The sequence below is a fragment of the Myodes glareolus genome, chromosome 20 (genome assembly GCF_982192425.1).
Source record: "Myodes glareolus chromosome 20, mMyoGla1.1, whole genome shotgun sequence".
NCBI classification, from domain to species: Eukaryota; Metazoa; Chordata; class Mammalia; order Rodentia; family Cricetidae; genus Myodes; species Myodes glareolus.
Genome location: NC_142045.1, coordinates 47126024 through 47142575, shown reverse-complemented (window position 1 = coordinate 47142575; position 16552 = coordinate 47126024). Strand labels below are relative to the sequence as shown.

The 16552-nt window shown below is 38.8% G+C and overlaps 1 protein-coding gene across 1 annotated transcript in view; it reads right to left on the bottom strand.

The window, feature by feature from the left end:
- Positions 1-6474, bottom strand: part of LOC125397489 (ankyrin repeat domain-containing protein 26-like) — a 37687-nt gene extending 31213 nt beyond the window's left edge. Inside the window, exons 1-3 of the mRNA XM_048429896.3 lie at positions 6385-6474; positions 3655-3798; positions 1025-1217 (exon numbers count right to left, since the gene is read on the bottom strand). Of these exons, the coding sequence (XP_048285853.1) occupies positions 1025-1217; positions 3655-3775 (314 nt within the window). The 5' untranslated portion in view covers positions 3776-3798; positions 6385-6474. The remainder of the gene's footprint in view (positions 1-1024; positions 1218-3654; positions 3799-6384) is intronic.
- Between the last annotated feature and the right edge of the window lie 10078 nt (positions 6475-16552).

The window sequence follows — 16552 nt, the reverse complement described above, 5'->3', positions numbered from 1 at the left end:
CTGACCTGAAGCTCCCCTCCCAAAGCCACATCTGACTGACTTATTCTGAAACTGTGGAGAGCTAGAAGGTTGCAGATCACGTTTATTATGGGATATCTTTCACTTCCTAAACAACCATGTACTGTCCTCTGTTTGAGTGAACATCTCTGACTACCCAGTGAGAGCCTTTTTAAAAGATACCCTTAGACTTCAACCCAAAGGCTAAGAATGTTAGCAGGTAACATCTTGGTTCACAGCAGATACTTTTCTGCTTTACGTAACTGACTACTTAATGTCTCCACCAGTTGAAGTGGGGGTGTCTCTGACTCTTTTCCTCTTAGTGAGTTGCCTCATCCAGCCTTGATATGACAGTTTGTGCCTAGTCTGAACGCGTCTTGTTAGGCCATGTTCAGCTGACATCCCTGGGAGACCTGCTCTTTTCTAAAGGGAAACAGAGGCGCAGTGGTGGATCTGGGAGGGGGAGGTCGGAGGGGAACTGGGAAGAGTGGAGGGTGAGGAGGCTGTAGTCAGGATGTATTGCATGAGAAAAGAATAAATAAAAATGCCTTAATTTATGACTTTCTCCTTTCTTTTACTATAGAAGTCCACAAAATTGTGACCATATTGGTATTTGGGGCCATGGCTACTTACATTTGTCTCTAGAATAAACTGTTATTCCCTCTGAGGTGATTGCTCATTTTTTGTGTCAATGCCAGAATTTCATATTTCGCAAGACTAAGAGTGCTGTCTCAATAGCTTCCACCCTTCCTCCTCCTTTCATCCTCCTGACTTCCCTCTTTCCTTCATCTTCCTCAGCAGTGTTTCCCTATGTAGCCCAGACTGCCGTTGGCCTTGAGATTTATTTCCTCTGCTTCACAAATGCTGGGATTACACACACTACCACAACCAGCTCAAAATTTGATTCCCCACCAACATTGAAGTTATGGGGATTAAAACCTAGGGCCTTACACATGCTGGGCATAGTATTCTACCACTAAGCCACAACCCCTAACCTTTAGACATCTTTAACATTGAGCTGTCATACCTTAGATTGCAAAGTTCTTGTTCCCGCTTTATTTTCTCATGTTCGGCATCTGATAGCTTCTTATGGAGTCCACTCACTTCATTTTTCACAGTTCCAAGTTTTCCTAAAAGTGCTTTGCAGTGACTATTCTTAAGTTCGATTAACCTTTTATATGAATGAACTGTGTCTTGGATTTTTAATAGGCTACCAGAATCTGAATCAGGGAGACACCAACATGGAAATAGAATAGGTGAGTACATTTTGTATAGGAAGGGCAGCACGTTGCCACATTCATGCATTCTCAGACTGAGTAAATATAAGGCAAAGAAAGGGCATGAAGCAGCCGAGTGAGAAGAATCACTTTTCCTGCCACATAACACGATAGGACAATTATGCTTAGCATTAACTAAATATTTCACAGTAGCGAGTAGACAGAACTCTCGATGTTCTGACATCTAAAAAGTGACAAAAGCAGGCTGGAGAGATGGCTCAGTGGTTAAGAGGACAGGCTGCTCTTCCAGAGGAGGTCCTGAGTTCAATTCCCATCAAACACATGATGGCTCACAACCATCTATAGTGAGATCTGGCGCCCTCTTCTGGCCTGTAGGCAAACATCCAGACAGAATGCTGTGTACATAATAAATAAATAAATCTTTAAAAAAATATCTAGTAATCAAAACAGTGTGACACTAGTATAAAGAAAACCAAATAAATCAGTGAAGAACAACAGAACCTACAGGAACATATTGAACATTTAAAAACAAGCACAAGCTACCTTGGAGGGGCTCAATGAGAGCACTGGGGAGAAAGGACAGACTTTCCAACATGTGGATGAGCAACAGCTGGATACTCGCAGCCACAAAATGAACTTGTCTCAAATCTTACACTGTGTATGAAAATAAACTCAAAATGGACCTAAAACCTCTACACAAAGACTGGGCTAGATGAAGATTATTAGCTATGACCCCCAAATCAAAATCCATAACTGAACAAAACATAAAATGGATTTTATAAAAATCTAAACTCTTGCCCTGCAAAATACCTTTACTAAGGTTAGGGATGCAGTTCACTGTTAGAATGCTTGCCTAGTATGTGCGGGGCCCTGAGCGCATCCTCCAGTATAAAAGAAAAAACAGCACTTAAGAAAGATACTATAAAGAGAATACATAGACAACCCAAAAACTGTGGGGACAGCTGATGAAGGATTGATATCGAGAACATATACAACAAACTAAAATCAAATAAATAAACAACCTGGATTTCTAATTGTCAAAAGACTGAGGATAAATTTCCCCAAAGAAGACATACAAATGAAAATAAGGATGTGGAGAAATGATAAACATTGCTATTGACTTGTGTTATATGTAATTTGTGTTATATGCATTACAATCCATGGGGAAGGTTAAAAACAACTGACAACACCTATGCTTCTGAAGGAGGGAATGGAAGATGATAAAAACATGGAGATGGTTTTTTGAGCTCTTAAGTGTGCATGGAAACAGTGTTGTGAGGGGTAGATTTGGTGCTATCTTGATGTGGCGCCTAAATGTGTGTTTAGCATATGTCAACATGTTTAACAACATGTCTAAACTTTTCAAAGGATACACTTTGCAAACGTGCAGTTCACACACACACACACACACACACACACACACACACACACACACACTTCACTAAATCTATAAGAAAGAAAAAGCTCCATTACAAGAACAAACTTCTGAGGCACAAGATGGACACACAAGCATGCAGTATAAATGAAATTAGAGCAATTGTTGGATCTTAAGCAAGGTGTTGACATGATTGTATCTTAATTGCTAACAACACATGATTAGGGCTGTGAAGTAGATCTTGGTCTCAAGAGATGGGTGAGGTTAGCAGAGAAACAATTCCAAAGTTTTTCAGGTAGAGACGAAGATAACTATAAGGCCCTGTCTTCCCTGTTCCTCGAGGTCAAGCACAGGATGTGAGAATGGTTTACGCTAACCAGCCTAGTTTCCTCTGCCAGCCGGAGGGGGAGGGGATTAGTTCAGAACCTTGTTTCCCTCTTTGGTATGGTAATTTCACCTGCTAAGGAGGGTTCTCACAGGTGCCCTGAATCTCCTCCTATCTGTCTGTCAGGGTTCCCAGCTCGGTACCCCCTGCCTGGAAGCTCCTGCTTCCAGGCGCTCAACACCGTGATCTCACACCTAGCTGGGAGGAGGTTCTCCACTTCTGGGGCCAAAGTATTTAACCCTGAATTAAGTTTGAATAAATGGGCATTCTCCTCTGGCGAATGACTCGAACTCTCTGTATGTGTGTGTGCGCGTCTCCGTTAAACCCCTAGGACATTATCCAGCTCGTGGAAGGTATGGAGTCGCGGTCCATAGCAGGTGGGTGGTGATGCAGACCCCGTGGCGTGGAATGATCGCCACAGATAACCTGACCTAATCATAGTAAACACTCAAGAGAGAAATAGTGGCTTTAAAATCCTAGGCCTTCCACTCACACTGAAGCAGAAGGAATAATAAAGTTTCTGGCTAACCGTATATGAGTCTCATTCTCCTTAAATGTATAGAGCGTGCCCCTGCCATGCACTAAGACACATCAGTGCTCAGGGGTGCAGTGTTAGGAAATGTGTACAGCTGCTCCTCTTCTAGGTGCGGTGGGCTTACCTTTGCATTCCAGGTTAAGATGCTCAATTAGTTTTAATATAGCTTCATAATTAGGGCAAGAAAACCTGCCGTACTCTGAGGCTGTTTCAGATGACTGAGTTAAGTCATCAAAATCTTCCATCGCCGGTGGGTTTTCTTTTTGACCTTTAAAATAAATCATACCAATTCAAAATGCACTTTAATAATTTTATTACATACTATCAGCACAGAAGAGGCAAATGTCCACACTTTTTTTTATAGTTAGAACCATAGGAATTTCTGAAGAGAATTGATGTTTTTGACAGGAGGAAGCTAGCTATCAATGAGACAATGTTTCTTGATCTCATTTTAAAAGTTAAATGACTTCACCTAACACTAGATTCTTTTTGCCATATCTTTCATAAGGTATCTTTTAATATTGCTTTATTAGTGAATATTAGCATTACAAAATGCAGGGGTTTGTTATGACGTTTCCATACATGCATATATATATGTATATATATATATATATATATATATAATATTCTTTCACTCTATATTCTTTGATCCTCTCTTACTTTTCTTTTTTCCCTTTTCACATCCCTGGAAGCTTCCTTCATTTGAAAAAAAGCATAATTCTGCATTTTATAATGTATTCTAATGAGATATTACTTTGTTTATTTTTACAGCCTACACTGTTGCCTTCAGTGTGGCCCTTTTGGATCACAAACCCATAAAATCCCTTTAAGACAAATGGTAAATCTATGAAATACAGAAGAATGTCTATATTTGTATCATTTTATATAAAATCACATTTATCATATGTGTTCACAAACCATTTAAAAGTAACTTCATATAAGGGTGATTTCTTTATTTGCCCCATTGATAATATTTGCAAACTACTGGGAAACAATGCAAGAGTGACATATCTGTACCAGAAAGAGCAACACTAAGGGTCAAGGGCTAGTATTACTAATAAGATGGCAAAATCAAACTTTCAGTATAAGTAAGAGGAAAACAACATTAGCTTCACTATTAAATAGACATAAACCAGGCAGTTTGCTGTTATTGTCACGTTTTATAAAAATAAGCTTTTATGAGAACCAAACTCAATTTGGAAAATATTACTTAAATTCTTATTGGGGGAAACACTTTTAATTGGTAGCTTCCTCAGGAGCTACTATGCAATTACTATGTATTATTCCAAGCACTGGGCATGTGTTGTATTCGTCTCAGTCTCACAGAATTGTGAGGTGAGTTACACATTAGTTACATTATGAAGAAATGAATTAGAAAAATTCCTGAGGTCCTGGTTCAGCAAGATGGCTTAGCAGGTAAATGCACTCAGCTGCTGCCAAACCTGAGGTCCTGAGGATTCACAGGATGGATAGGGAGACCTGACTCCACAAATCGTTCTCTGACCTTCACATGTGGCAAGTATGTATCCTTTTATCTATCAGTGTAAAAAAAAATAATAAAGAAAGAAAGCCCAGACCACTCACCCAAGCAGATCAGTGGCTACACAAGAATTTCAGCCATGGATTCTGACTCCAGAGCATGTTTCGTAGTATGTTGTGATGAAGTATCTCCAACAGTCATATACTAGCAGATGAATTCATATTATCACGCCACTTCTTGTTACAATCGATAATTTCTGAATCTTGCAAATATTTGTGTGTGTGTTCATGTGCAGACATGCACATATATGTGGTGTATACACATATATGAACACATGTGAAGGCCAGAGGTCAGCCTGATGGTCTCAAATATTATTCCCTACCTTAATTACTTAAAAATATTTATTTTGTGTTTGTGTATGCATGTGTGCCTGGTGCCTGCAGAGCCAGAGAAGGTGTCAGATTCTCTGGAACTGGAGTTAAGGACGCTTGTGAGCCACCAGGTCAACGCAAGCAACTAGTGCTGTTAACCCCCACACTGTCTCTCCAGGTCCCTTAATTAGTTTTTAATTTTACATGTATGTGTATTTTACATCCCTGAATATAGGACTGTGTACCACGTGCACACTTGGTGGCTGGGAGATCATAAGGGAGCATTGCACCCACTGAAACTGGAGTTACAGGCAGTGGTGAGCCGACATGCCACCGCTGGGAGCCAAGCCCAGTTCTCCGCAGCAACAGTGCCAAGTGTTTCTACCTGCTGATCTCTCTGAACCTCCCACCTTATTTTTTTAAGACACTGTCTCTTGAATTTGGAGCGCACCATGACTAGACTTAGCTTTTGGATCTAAGAGTCTCCTGCCCAAGCCTTCTAGTAGCTGGGGCAATAGGAGCATCACTATGCCTGGCACTTTTATATGGATGCTGGGGACCAAAACTCGGGTCTTTGTGCTTGACAAGCAAACACTTTACCTACTGAGTAGTATCCTCACCGAATCTTGAAAATTTTTAAAAAATAAAGTAGCAATAAATATAGGCAGTGTGTGGGAGCTCACTTTCTCCCTCACCCTCAAATAAATTCCTCAATGGGCATGTTTTTAGCTAAACAGCATGCACCACAAACTCATGCACCACAATCACCCATCGTCACATCCAAGTAGTGACACTGTTGGGGCTTTGAAACTCATGGCCTATGCTTGACCCAACTTTACTTGTTGATTACACATAAACAAAATCCCCCCTTTCCCTGGAGTCTAAACAATGGATAAACGGAAACACCTGAATTTTAGTGTCATTTACAAAATCACAACTTTGAATTCATTTCAGCGCACTTAGTAAGTTTTTCCAAAACCGTATAGCAATCCATATTTCTCACCTCTTTGCCGGAAACACAAGAGCGTACAGCCGCCTAGTTTAGTCTTGTCCTCCAGCCAGGAGGGTTCAACCGTCCAGTGATGGCTGCCGGAGGAAGGGAGGTTGATGGGGGCGGGGATACGGCTGGGCGCAGAGGCTTCTGGGGGTCCTGACAAGGATTGTCCTATGATAGTTCTTGGTACTTTCTGCTTCCTTTGTTGCAAGGGGATTAAATATAGCACGTTTGTAAAAATTCTTCAGTATTTTCTTGTTAATACAAATATTTACTTCATGGGACTATTGCTTTTATATTTACTTGAGCTTTGTGTATGACTTTGTTAGACTTTTTTTTTTTTTAGCACCAGGCAGTATATTCTTTGCTATTTCTTAATGTGATTTTTAATGAATACAAAATAATTGAAAATTATTTTGAAATAATTCCATTTATTAGCAGTTTGAAGAGGAATAAATCTAGAAATCAGTAAAAAAAATAACTACAAAAACCTAAAAACACAAGCTAGAATAATATACATTCAGAATAAATAGTCTTGAAGAAAGCAGGGAAATTTTTTTTTAATTCTAGAATTAAATGAAAACAGAAGTTGGTACAGAAAAGTCAGTTCTAAGTGAAAAGCTCATGGTTGTGATTGCCCATATCAAAAAATCAAAGAAATTTCTATAATGACTTAATGTTCTTCCAGGTCAGTGGTTCTCAACCTATGGGTTATGACCTCTTCGGGGGTTGAATGATGACCTTTCCACAAGGGTTACCTAATGTCAGCAGAAAACACATTTATTTACATTATAATTCATAAAAAATAACAAAATTACAGTTAGAAAGTAGCAATAAAAATAATTTTATGGTTGGGGATAACCACAGCATCCATAACTGTATTAAAGGGTTGCAGTGTTAGGAGGTTGAGAACCAGTGCTCCAGGTCTGACCCACAAAAGACAGCACTTAAAAGGCAGCAGCAAGGGAAACAGGTGTTCATGGCTATCCTTTCCCCATTACAGAGTGATTCTGAAGCCAAGTGGAGCCACATGTGTGACTATTTCAAAAGCAACAACAAGAAGACAAAGACACATAAGGGAAAACTGGAACTACTAGAAAGAAAGTAATGATTAAGGCAAAAACTAACAAAATGGAAATGAAAAGAACACTATCAAAGGATCAGCGAAATATAGATTTGGTTCTTAGAGACTATAAACAAAATTGAGAAGCGCTTTATCAAGCCAACCAAAAAGGAAAAGCTCCATTAATAAAATTAGATATGATACTAATAGATACACAATAGATACTAATGAAATCCAAAGTTTTTGTTTTTAACATGACACGAATTAGAATTATTTGAGAAGAGGGACCCACAACTGAGAAAATGCCTTTATAAGATAGGTCTGTAAATAAGCCTGTAGAGCATTTTCATAATTAGTGATTGATGTGGGTGGTTCCAGCTCACAAAATTAGGTCCTTTAATGTTCCATCATGAGGCCCCATGCCCCCTCTGAGGAGCTTTTGGCAGTTAATGGTTGCTGGGGAAGGGGCAACAGTGTTTTTCAGTGATGTAGCCACTGGTAAGTTTATGTGCAAGCAACTGTTTCTACTTGGTGAGGTATGCAAACCCGTGAAAGACCTGAAAGCAGGAGACAGAATAGACAGGAAAAAGGAAGAATCAGTGAGAGTGGGATAAGAGAGGGTCAAGAGTAAATAATATCACAATAGATTTCTATATACACATATGAAATTGTCAAAGATAAAAAATTAAACAAAATATTCAAAAACTAAATTCAACAACACACTAAAATAATCCATACACCATGAACAAGCTGCTTTCATTCCAGAGAGACAAGGATATTTCAAAATATACAAATTAACAAATGAAGTAAATAATTACACTCAAGTATAAAATCATACAATCATCTGAATAGCTATAAAAGAGGAATTTGAAAGATATCAACATTTCTTTATAAGCCTTGAAGAAAGTATCAGCAGAAAAAATGTACTTCAACATAATAAATGCTATCTACAGCAAACATATTAGAGAGAAAATACTGAAATCATTTCCTCTATAATCAGGAAAAAGTCAGGGATGCGTGTTTTCATCGCTTATTCAACAGCACATTGAGGCTTTAGAAGGAACAGTGGAGTGGAGCAGGAGAATGGCAGTAAAGGGAGACAAGCGGAAGGGAAGTTTCCTCTGCTTGCAGAAAATGTAATCCTATACTTCAAAGATCCTCAGCGGTCAAGAGAAAATTCTCAAGTCCTCTAAGCACTTCCAGCAAAGTATCGGGACACAAAACTAATACAAGAAACCAGTGAGGTTTTTTTGTTTGGTTGGTTTGAAAAGTCTTTTTATTTATTGAGAAATTCATACAATACATTTTGATTACATTCTTTCCCTTCTTCCAGTTCCTCCAAAATCCCCCTACCATGTACCCAAATTCATGTTCTCTCTCTCTCTCTCTCTCTCTCTCTCTCTCTCTCTCTCTCTTATTTTTATTTTTTATTTTTTGGTTTTTCGAGACAGGGTTTCTCTGTAGCTTTAGAGCCTGTCCTGGAACTAGCTCCTGTATACCAGGCTGGCCTCGAACTCACAGATATCACCTGCCTCTGCCTCCTGAGTGCTGGGATTAAAGGTGTGTGCCGCCACTGCCCGGCTATTCTTTCTCTCTTAAAACAAACCCAAAACCCAAAGTCTGGAGTCTGGTTCATGCTGGCTGAGTGTTCCTGAGCCTGGGATCTCTCCTGGAGTGTGGATGACATAGGGTCATTCAGCCACTGAAGAAAACTGATTTTCCTTCCAACAGCTGCTGTCAGTGCACACAGACTCTCTCCCCTATCTCTGAGCTGAGATTTCATCTAGCTTGAGCTCGTCAGGTCTTGAGCTTGCTACCACAGTTTCATGTGCATTCATATGTACATCAGTCCTTGGAATTGTTCACTGCCATCTCTTAACATCTTTCCACTTCCTTTTACACTTAGATCCCTGAGCCTTGAGAGGAGGGGTTTGAAAAGGGCTTCTCATTTAGGGCTGACTAGCTGCATCTCTTTGTTAATTACCATCTCTGGAAGATGCTTCCCTTGTGAGGGTTAAGGGACACACTGATCTTTGCATAGAGCAATATGCCATTGAGTCGTTTTATTGCTATGTTCATTTAGCTATAAAACAGCAGGAAGTTTACAACCCATCTAGTCTCACATTTTGGCCTCATTCACAGTGTCAGATATGGGTTCAAAACAATGGAGCAGGTCTTAAATCCAATCAAAAACTGGTTGAATCTGTAGATGGTTTTTGGTAAGACAACTATCTTAACACTATCTTTCCAATCCATGAGCATTTCCATCTTCTGATATTTTCAATTTTTTTTCAGTATCTTAGAGTTTCACTTTACAAATATTTCACTTATTTTCTTCAAAAGAAAAAGTTATCCAAATTAATAAAATTAAAAATGAAAAGAGAGACATTACAACAGACACTAAGGAAATTCAGATAATCATAAGAATACATGTAAAAACCAGGTGGTGGTGGCGCATGCCATTAATCCCAGCACTCAGGAGACAGAGGCAGGAGGATTTTTGTGAGTTTGTAGCCTGGTCTACAAGAGCTAGGTCCAGGACTAGCTCCAAAGCAACACAGAGAAACCCTGTCTCAAAAACCAAAAACTAAAACCAAACAAACAAACAAAAAACAAAGAAAGAAATAAAATTTGAAGAAGTAAAGAAAGTTTTGCCTAAATCAGGATTACAAATTGCTCCTGAAAAAATACAAAGAGGAGATTCTGTCAATTACCTAGATTATAAAATAGGTTTATAGGAAATTAGAACACAAACAGCACAAATTAGGAGAGACTGAATGAAGACTCCTAATGACTTTCAAAAATTGTTAGGAGACTTTTCCGGTATACAACATTTCCAGTTGAGATAACACCTGATCTAATAACTCATTTAAGCAAAACCCTAGATGGTGACAAAGACTTAAACAGTTCCAGGGAATTAACAGCTGAAGCTGAGAAAGAATTAACAGTTGTTGAAAAGAAATTACAGGAGGCACATGTTGATAGGGTAGATTCAAATCTTAATTGTATTCTAGTCATATTGCCTTCCGGAAATTCCCCTACAGGAATTTTAATTCAGAGGGAAGATATTATCTGAGAATGGATCTTTTTACCACATAAACCAAGTAAAAAATTAAAACTTACATGGAAAGGATCTCTGAATTAATAATAAAAGGAAAATTGAGACTTCATCAACTAGCAAAAATAGACCCAGCAGAGATTATAATGCTTTTTATTACTAATGAAATTAAAAAATTATGGGAAAACAATGAACCCTGGCAAATAGCTTGTGCTAATTTTTTTAGAAAAAATTAATAGCAATTATCCCAAAAGTGACAAAATTAACCTTACAAAGATAACTATTGGAATTTTTCCCCAAACTGTACATGATGCACCAATTACTGGGGCCATACTATACTGATGCAAGTAAATTAAGAAAGGCAGGTTACAAATCAGAAGGTTTGAGTCAGGTGGAACAAAGCTCTTATAATTCTGTCCAAAAGACAGGATTATATGCTATGCTCATGGTTCTAAGGGATTTAAAGAACTTTTCAATATAGTTACTGATTCACAATATGCAGAAAGAAGTGTCTGCATACTGAAACTGCTGAATTTATACCAGATGATAGAGAATTGACTTCACTATTCATTCAGGTTCAAGACATAATCAGGAATAGGCTTTGTTCCATATACATAGCACACATCTGATCCCATATGGGTCTGCCAGTTCCTCTAGCACAAGGTAATGCAAAAATTGATTGATTATTGATTGGAAATGTGCTGAAGGCCTCAGAATTTCATAAAAGACATCATGTAAATAGCAAAGGTTTAAAGAAAGAGTTTCCTATTGCATAGCAACAAGTTAAGGAGATTATAAAGAGATGTCCTACTTGCTCTTTCTATAACCAAACACTGCTGCCTGCAGAGAGTAACCCAAATGATATTCAAAGGAATGAAATATGGCAGATGGATGTGTTCTACTTTGCAGATTTTGGAAAATTAAAATATGTACACCACACCATTGACTCTTATTCAGGTTTTCAATGGGCAAATGCTTTGAGCTCAGAAGACTGATTCAATAATCATACATTTATTAGAAGCTATGGCTATTATGGGTATACCTACACAAATAAAGACAGATAATGGTTCAGCATATGTATCTAAGAAAATAAAACAGGTTTTTCTTAATATAATATAAAGCGTATTAGAAGTGTACCAAACAATCCTACAGGTCAGGCAGATATAAAAAGATCATATTCAGCTATAAAGGGCATGTTAAATAACAGAAAGGGTTGGAAAATACCCCCAGAAATAGATAACATAGGCTTTATTAACCTTGAATTTGTTTAATGGTACTGAGAAAGGAACAACGGCAGCAGAGAGACATTGAATAATAGAAAAAACTTCTCAGTTAAATCAGCTGGTGTATTTCAAGGATGTGTTGACCTCACAATGGAAGCCAGGAGATGTGTTATATTAGAGAAGGGGTTTTGCTCTTGTTTCCACAAGTGAATAAAAGCTATGGATGCCATCAAAATTAATAAAGATTCAGTTTGAAAAGGAGAAACCTCTTGAGAAAGAGAAATGACAGCTCGACCATAGAGGTGACAACCATACAGGTGGTAAGGAAACTTCATAAGGGTCGGGTCAAGGTTCTGTTCTTGTCTTTGCAGGAAAATACTCATTTTCAAAACGAAGAAAGGCCCTGGAAGTTTGGATGCCTAAAGAGGGTAAGATAGATATCCAGAAATGATCACCAAGCAAAAAGAATTATGATTTATTAGGACAAGTCATCTGAAGGATAAATGTTTCTGAACGGATCGTGTGCTTGTGTGTGTGTGTGTGTGTGTGTGCATGTGTGTAATGTGTTGTGATAGGTAAAATGTGGTGTGTGTGTGCATGTGTGTGTGCATGTATATGTGTGTAATGTGTTATGATGGGTAAAATGTAGGATGTGTGTAGGATGTTTGCAGACAGCTTAGACATTAACATATAACCATCATATTCCATAGGTGTGTAATGGACTTAGTCAATGTCTCTATATTACAGTTTTCACTAATAAGGTTCCCATGAAAGTCATTAAACATACAAAAACTGATGTTTTTATTAGTAGAGACCTTAAACAGGATCCTAAACCCTAAGTTTAACCCTAAACTACTAATCCAAATACTAAAACCTCATTTACCCATGCCTAATTCAAACTCAAATCCTAACCTACCCTAATTCTAACACTAATCCTAACCTACCCTAACCCTAACAAAGCCCTAACTTACCCTAATACCAACTCTAACCTACCCTAACCCTAACATAGCATAACCCTAACCTTAACATACCCTAACCCTAACCCAATCTCTAACCTACCCTAATCCTAACCATAACCCTACCCTAACCCTAACATAGCATAACCCTAACCTTAACATACCCTAACCCTAACCCAATCTCTAACCTACCCTAATCCTAACCATAACCCTACCCTAACCCTAACCTACCCTAACCCTCTAACTCTTATTCTGCAGAGGAGCCAAGGACATGGGAAAGTCCCAGCCCCAAGGCATTGCCTTTAGGAGCCTAACCACAGAAACTTAAACTTGTCAACTATAATTTATGCCTTTAAAATAAAAATCTAACTGGCAGCTATGCTTCTGTCTGGAAAATTCCCACTTCCCTGCTTGCTGGCCCCACCTTGTGGCTTTTAGAGTAAGATGGAAATGCAAACTATCCTGGCGTCAGTGACATTTCTCTTCCTTTCTCAGCAGTATCACAATGCTCCTTACAGAGAGATTCCAGCAACAGAGGAAAGCAGGTGGGTTGCTGTGTCAGAGATATAGCCTAGCCTACAGACTGAGTTCCACGCCAGTTGGGGCTGCAAAGTGAGAGCCTCCTAAAAACAAATAAAAAAAAAAAACCTCTGTTGGAGATTTCTATAAAGAATCTTTCATTCCTTGCCCATGCTGTTTTATGTTCAAGAACGCAGAGCAAAGCACTTTTTTTTTTGAGACAAGCACAGATTGAGACAGATACAAAGATGTAGAACAGGCACAGGCAATAGAGGCAGTTCAGATCACACACACACACACACACACACACACACACAGAGAGAGAGAGAGAGACAGAGACAGAGACAGAGACAGAGACTTCGCTGTGGTAATCTCTAATAGACTAACTGATGTATTGTGATACTAACATGAGATCTTGGAAATAAAGGGAGAGAAGTTAGGGTTTAATAATGATATGCTGGTGTCAAGTTGACAAGGAGTCAATTATGCTTGCTAGTTTGTCAACTTGACACAAGCCAAGATCACTTGGGAAGAGGTAACTTAAACAGAGAAAATGCCACCATCAGATTGTCCTGTAGGCACATCTGTGGGGGAAGCTTCCTTGATTATTGATGGTTGTCCTGCTTCCATTCCTGCCTTGGCTTCATTCAGTGAAGGACAATGATTAGCATACATTAGACAAACACTTTCCTCCCCGACTTACCTTTTACCAGTGTTTCATCAGCAATAGAAAGTCAGACTAAGGCAGTGCTGATCAATTAGCCTTTTAATACTATTTCTCAGCTGATGGTGGGCAGATTCTCTACTTAACTACAAAATTCCCTATCTCATCCTTTGATTGAAGAGGAAATTCCGCATTTCCAATAAGAGTTACCCGGAATTCCTGTCGAAGGGAGCTTAAATTCATTAACTCTCCAAGAAGACATAAATCTTGCAAGACTAAAATGCGAGGTTTAAGTAAGAGTAACATTAAAGTGTCGATCAGTGATCGCAGAAAAGATGAGGGCAAGCAAAGTCATGGCCATGCTTATTTTAGAAGAATCATCCTTTGGGGGTGCAATCACTTGGATTGTGTCCTTTTTTAAAAAAAATTCATATTAGTACTTGTATTAGTCTGAATGTAAATGACTCCTTTAGTCTCTTAGGGAGTGGCACTAATAGGAGGTGTGGCTTGTTGGAGTGGGTATGGCCTTGTTGAAGGAAGTGTGTCACTGTGGGGATGAACTTTGAGGTTTCCTATGCTCAGCATGCCTTCCAGTGTCTCAGCTCAGCATGCTTTCCAGTGTCTCAGTCAACGTCCTGTTACCTGCAAGATGTAGGACTCTCAGCTCCAGCACTGTGTCTGCCTGCACGCCGCCATGCTCCCAGTCACGGTGATAGTGGACTGAACCTCTGAACTGTAAGAGAGCCACCATAATTATATGTTTTCACTTATAAGAGTTGCTGGTCATGGTGTCTCTTCACAGCAATAAAAGCCCTAACTAAGACAGTAATGATTAAAGTTTCTATCTCCTCTCCTGATCTCCAAGGGGAGAGGTTTTATGGAGACATCCCATGTAGAACTAAATGCTCCATGGATCCTCCCTCTGCATAATGTCTGGCTGTGGGTCTCTGTGTTTGTTTCCATCCTCTACTTGAGGAAGCTTCTCTGATGATGGCTGAATAAGCCACCGATCTATGAGTATAATAGAATATCATTTGGAGTGATTTTATTACTACTTTAGAACAAAAGACCAGTAGTATTTGATTTTACCTTAAGTCTCTGGGCTATCTAGTCTCTGGTTCTTAGTCAACCACACAGTGTTGGTTATGGGTTCTATCTCATGGAATGGGCCTTAAGTCAAATCAGACATTGGTTGATTGTTTCCAAAAGTTTGTGCTACCATTGCCCTAGAATATTTTGCAGGCAGGACACCATTGTAGACCAAAGGTTTTGTGGCTACATTTGGTATATACATTTCTCTTTTGGTATTCTATGGAGTGGTACCTATCCAGGAAATTATGCATTTGTTTTAGATTTCCTAATTTGGTGGCATATGGGCCTTCAAAGTATGTCTTATGATTTTGATTTTCTGAATTTCCTCAGTGTCTGTTGTTACATCCCCCTTTTCATTTCCAATTTTGTTAATTTGGATATTCTCTCTGTCTTTTAGCTGATTTGAATAAGGTTTTGACAATCATTGGTTTTCTCAAAGAATGAACTCTGTTTCATTGATTCTTTTATTTTTTCTACTTTATTGATTTTGGTCCTGTGTTTATTTCTTAGTGTCTAGTCTTTTGGAATGTGATTGTTCCCTCTTTTCTTTCTTCCTTTTCTCTTCTTTTTTCTTTTTCTTTTTTTAAGATTTATTTATTTATTATGTATACAGTGTTCTGCCTGCATGTATGCCCACATGCCAGAAGAGGGCACCAGATCTCATTACAGATGGTTATGAGCCACCATGTGGCTGCTGGAAATTGAACTCACAACCTCTGCAAGAGCAGTCAGTGCTCTTAACCACTGAGCCATCTCTCCAGCCCGTTCTTTTTTCTTTTAGAGATTTGAGGTGTGTTGTTCAGATGGTAGTATGAGATATGTCTATTTTTCTGTTTTGTTTTTAATCTAGTAAGTTAGCACTATGAACGTGCCTTAGAATAGCTAAATAGCGTCCTGCATGTTTGGGTGTGTTTCACACTCATTCTACAGTGTCCCATGTGTTTAGGTGTGTTTCACACTCACATTATAGTGTCCTGCGTGTTTGGGTGTGTTTCACACTCACATTATAGTGTACTGCGTGTTTGGGTGTGTGTTCCACATTCACTTTTCTTTAACTGTAGAAAGTCTTTAAGTTCTGTCTTGGCCTATTTTTCGTTCACTGGATTCGTTCTGTTCCCGTGAGTTTTTAAGCTTTCTGTTGTTGTTGCTATCAACTCTAATCAACGCTGCTCTGAGAGGATTATTTTGAGTTTCTATATCTTTTGAGACTCCCTTTGTGTCCAAGTATGTGGTCCATTTCAGAGAAAGTTCCATCAGGTATAGAGAAGAAGGTATATCTTTTGTGCTTGAACAAAATGTTCTGTAAATATCTTGTAGGTCCATTTGGTTTATATCTATTAGCTCCAGAATTTATTTGCTTAGTTTTTATCTGGATGGCTTGTCTATTGGTGAGAGTGGGGTATTGAAGTCTCCCACTATCAGCCTGTGAGGGTCAATATGTGATTTAAGCTATTGAAGTATTTCTTTTATATTTCAAAATTTTATTCCTTTTATATACCAACCACAGTTTCCCCTCCCTTCCCTCCTCCTGCTCACCCCCACCTCCCGTTCCTCTACCTCCATTCACTCCTCAGAAAGGGTAAGACCTCCCATAGGGAGTCA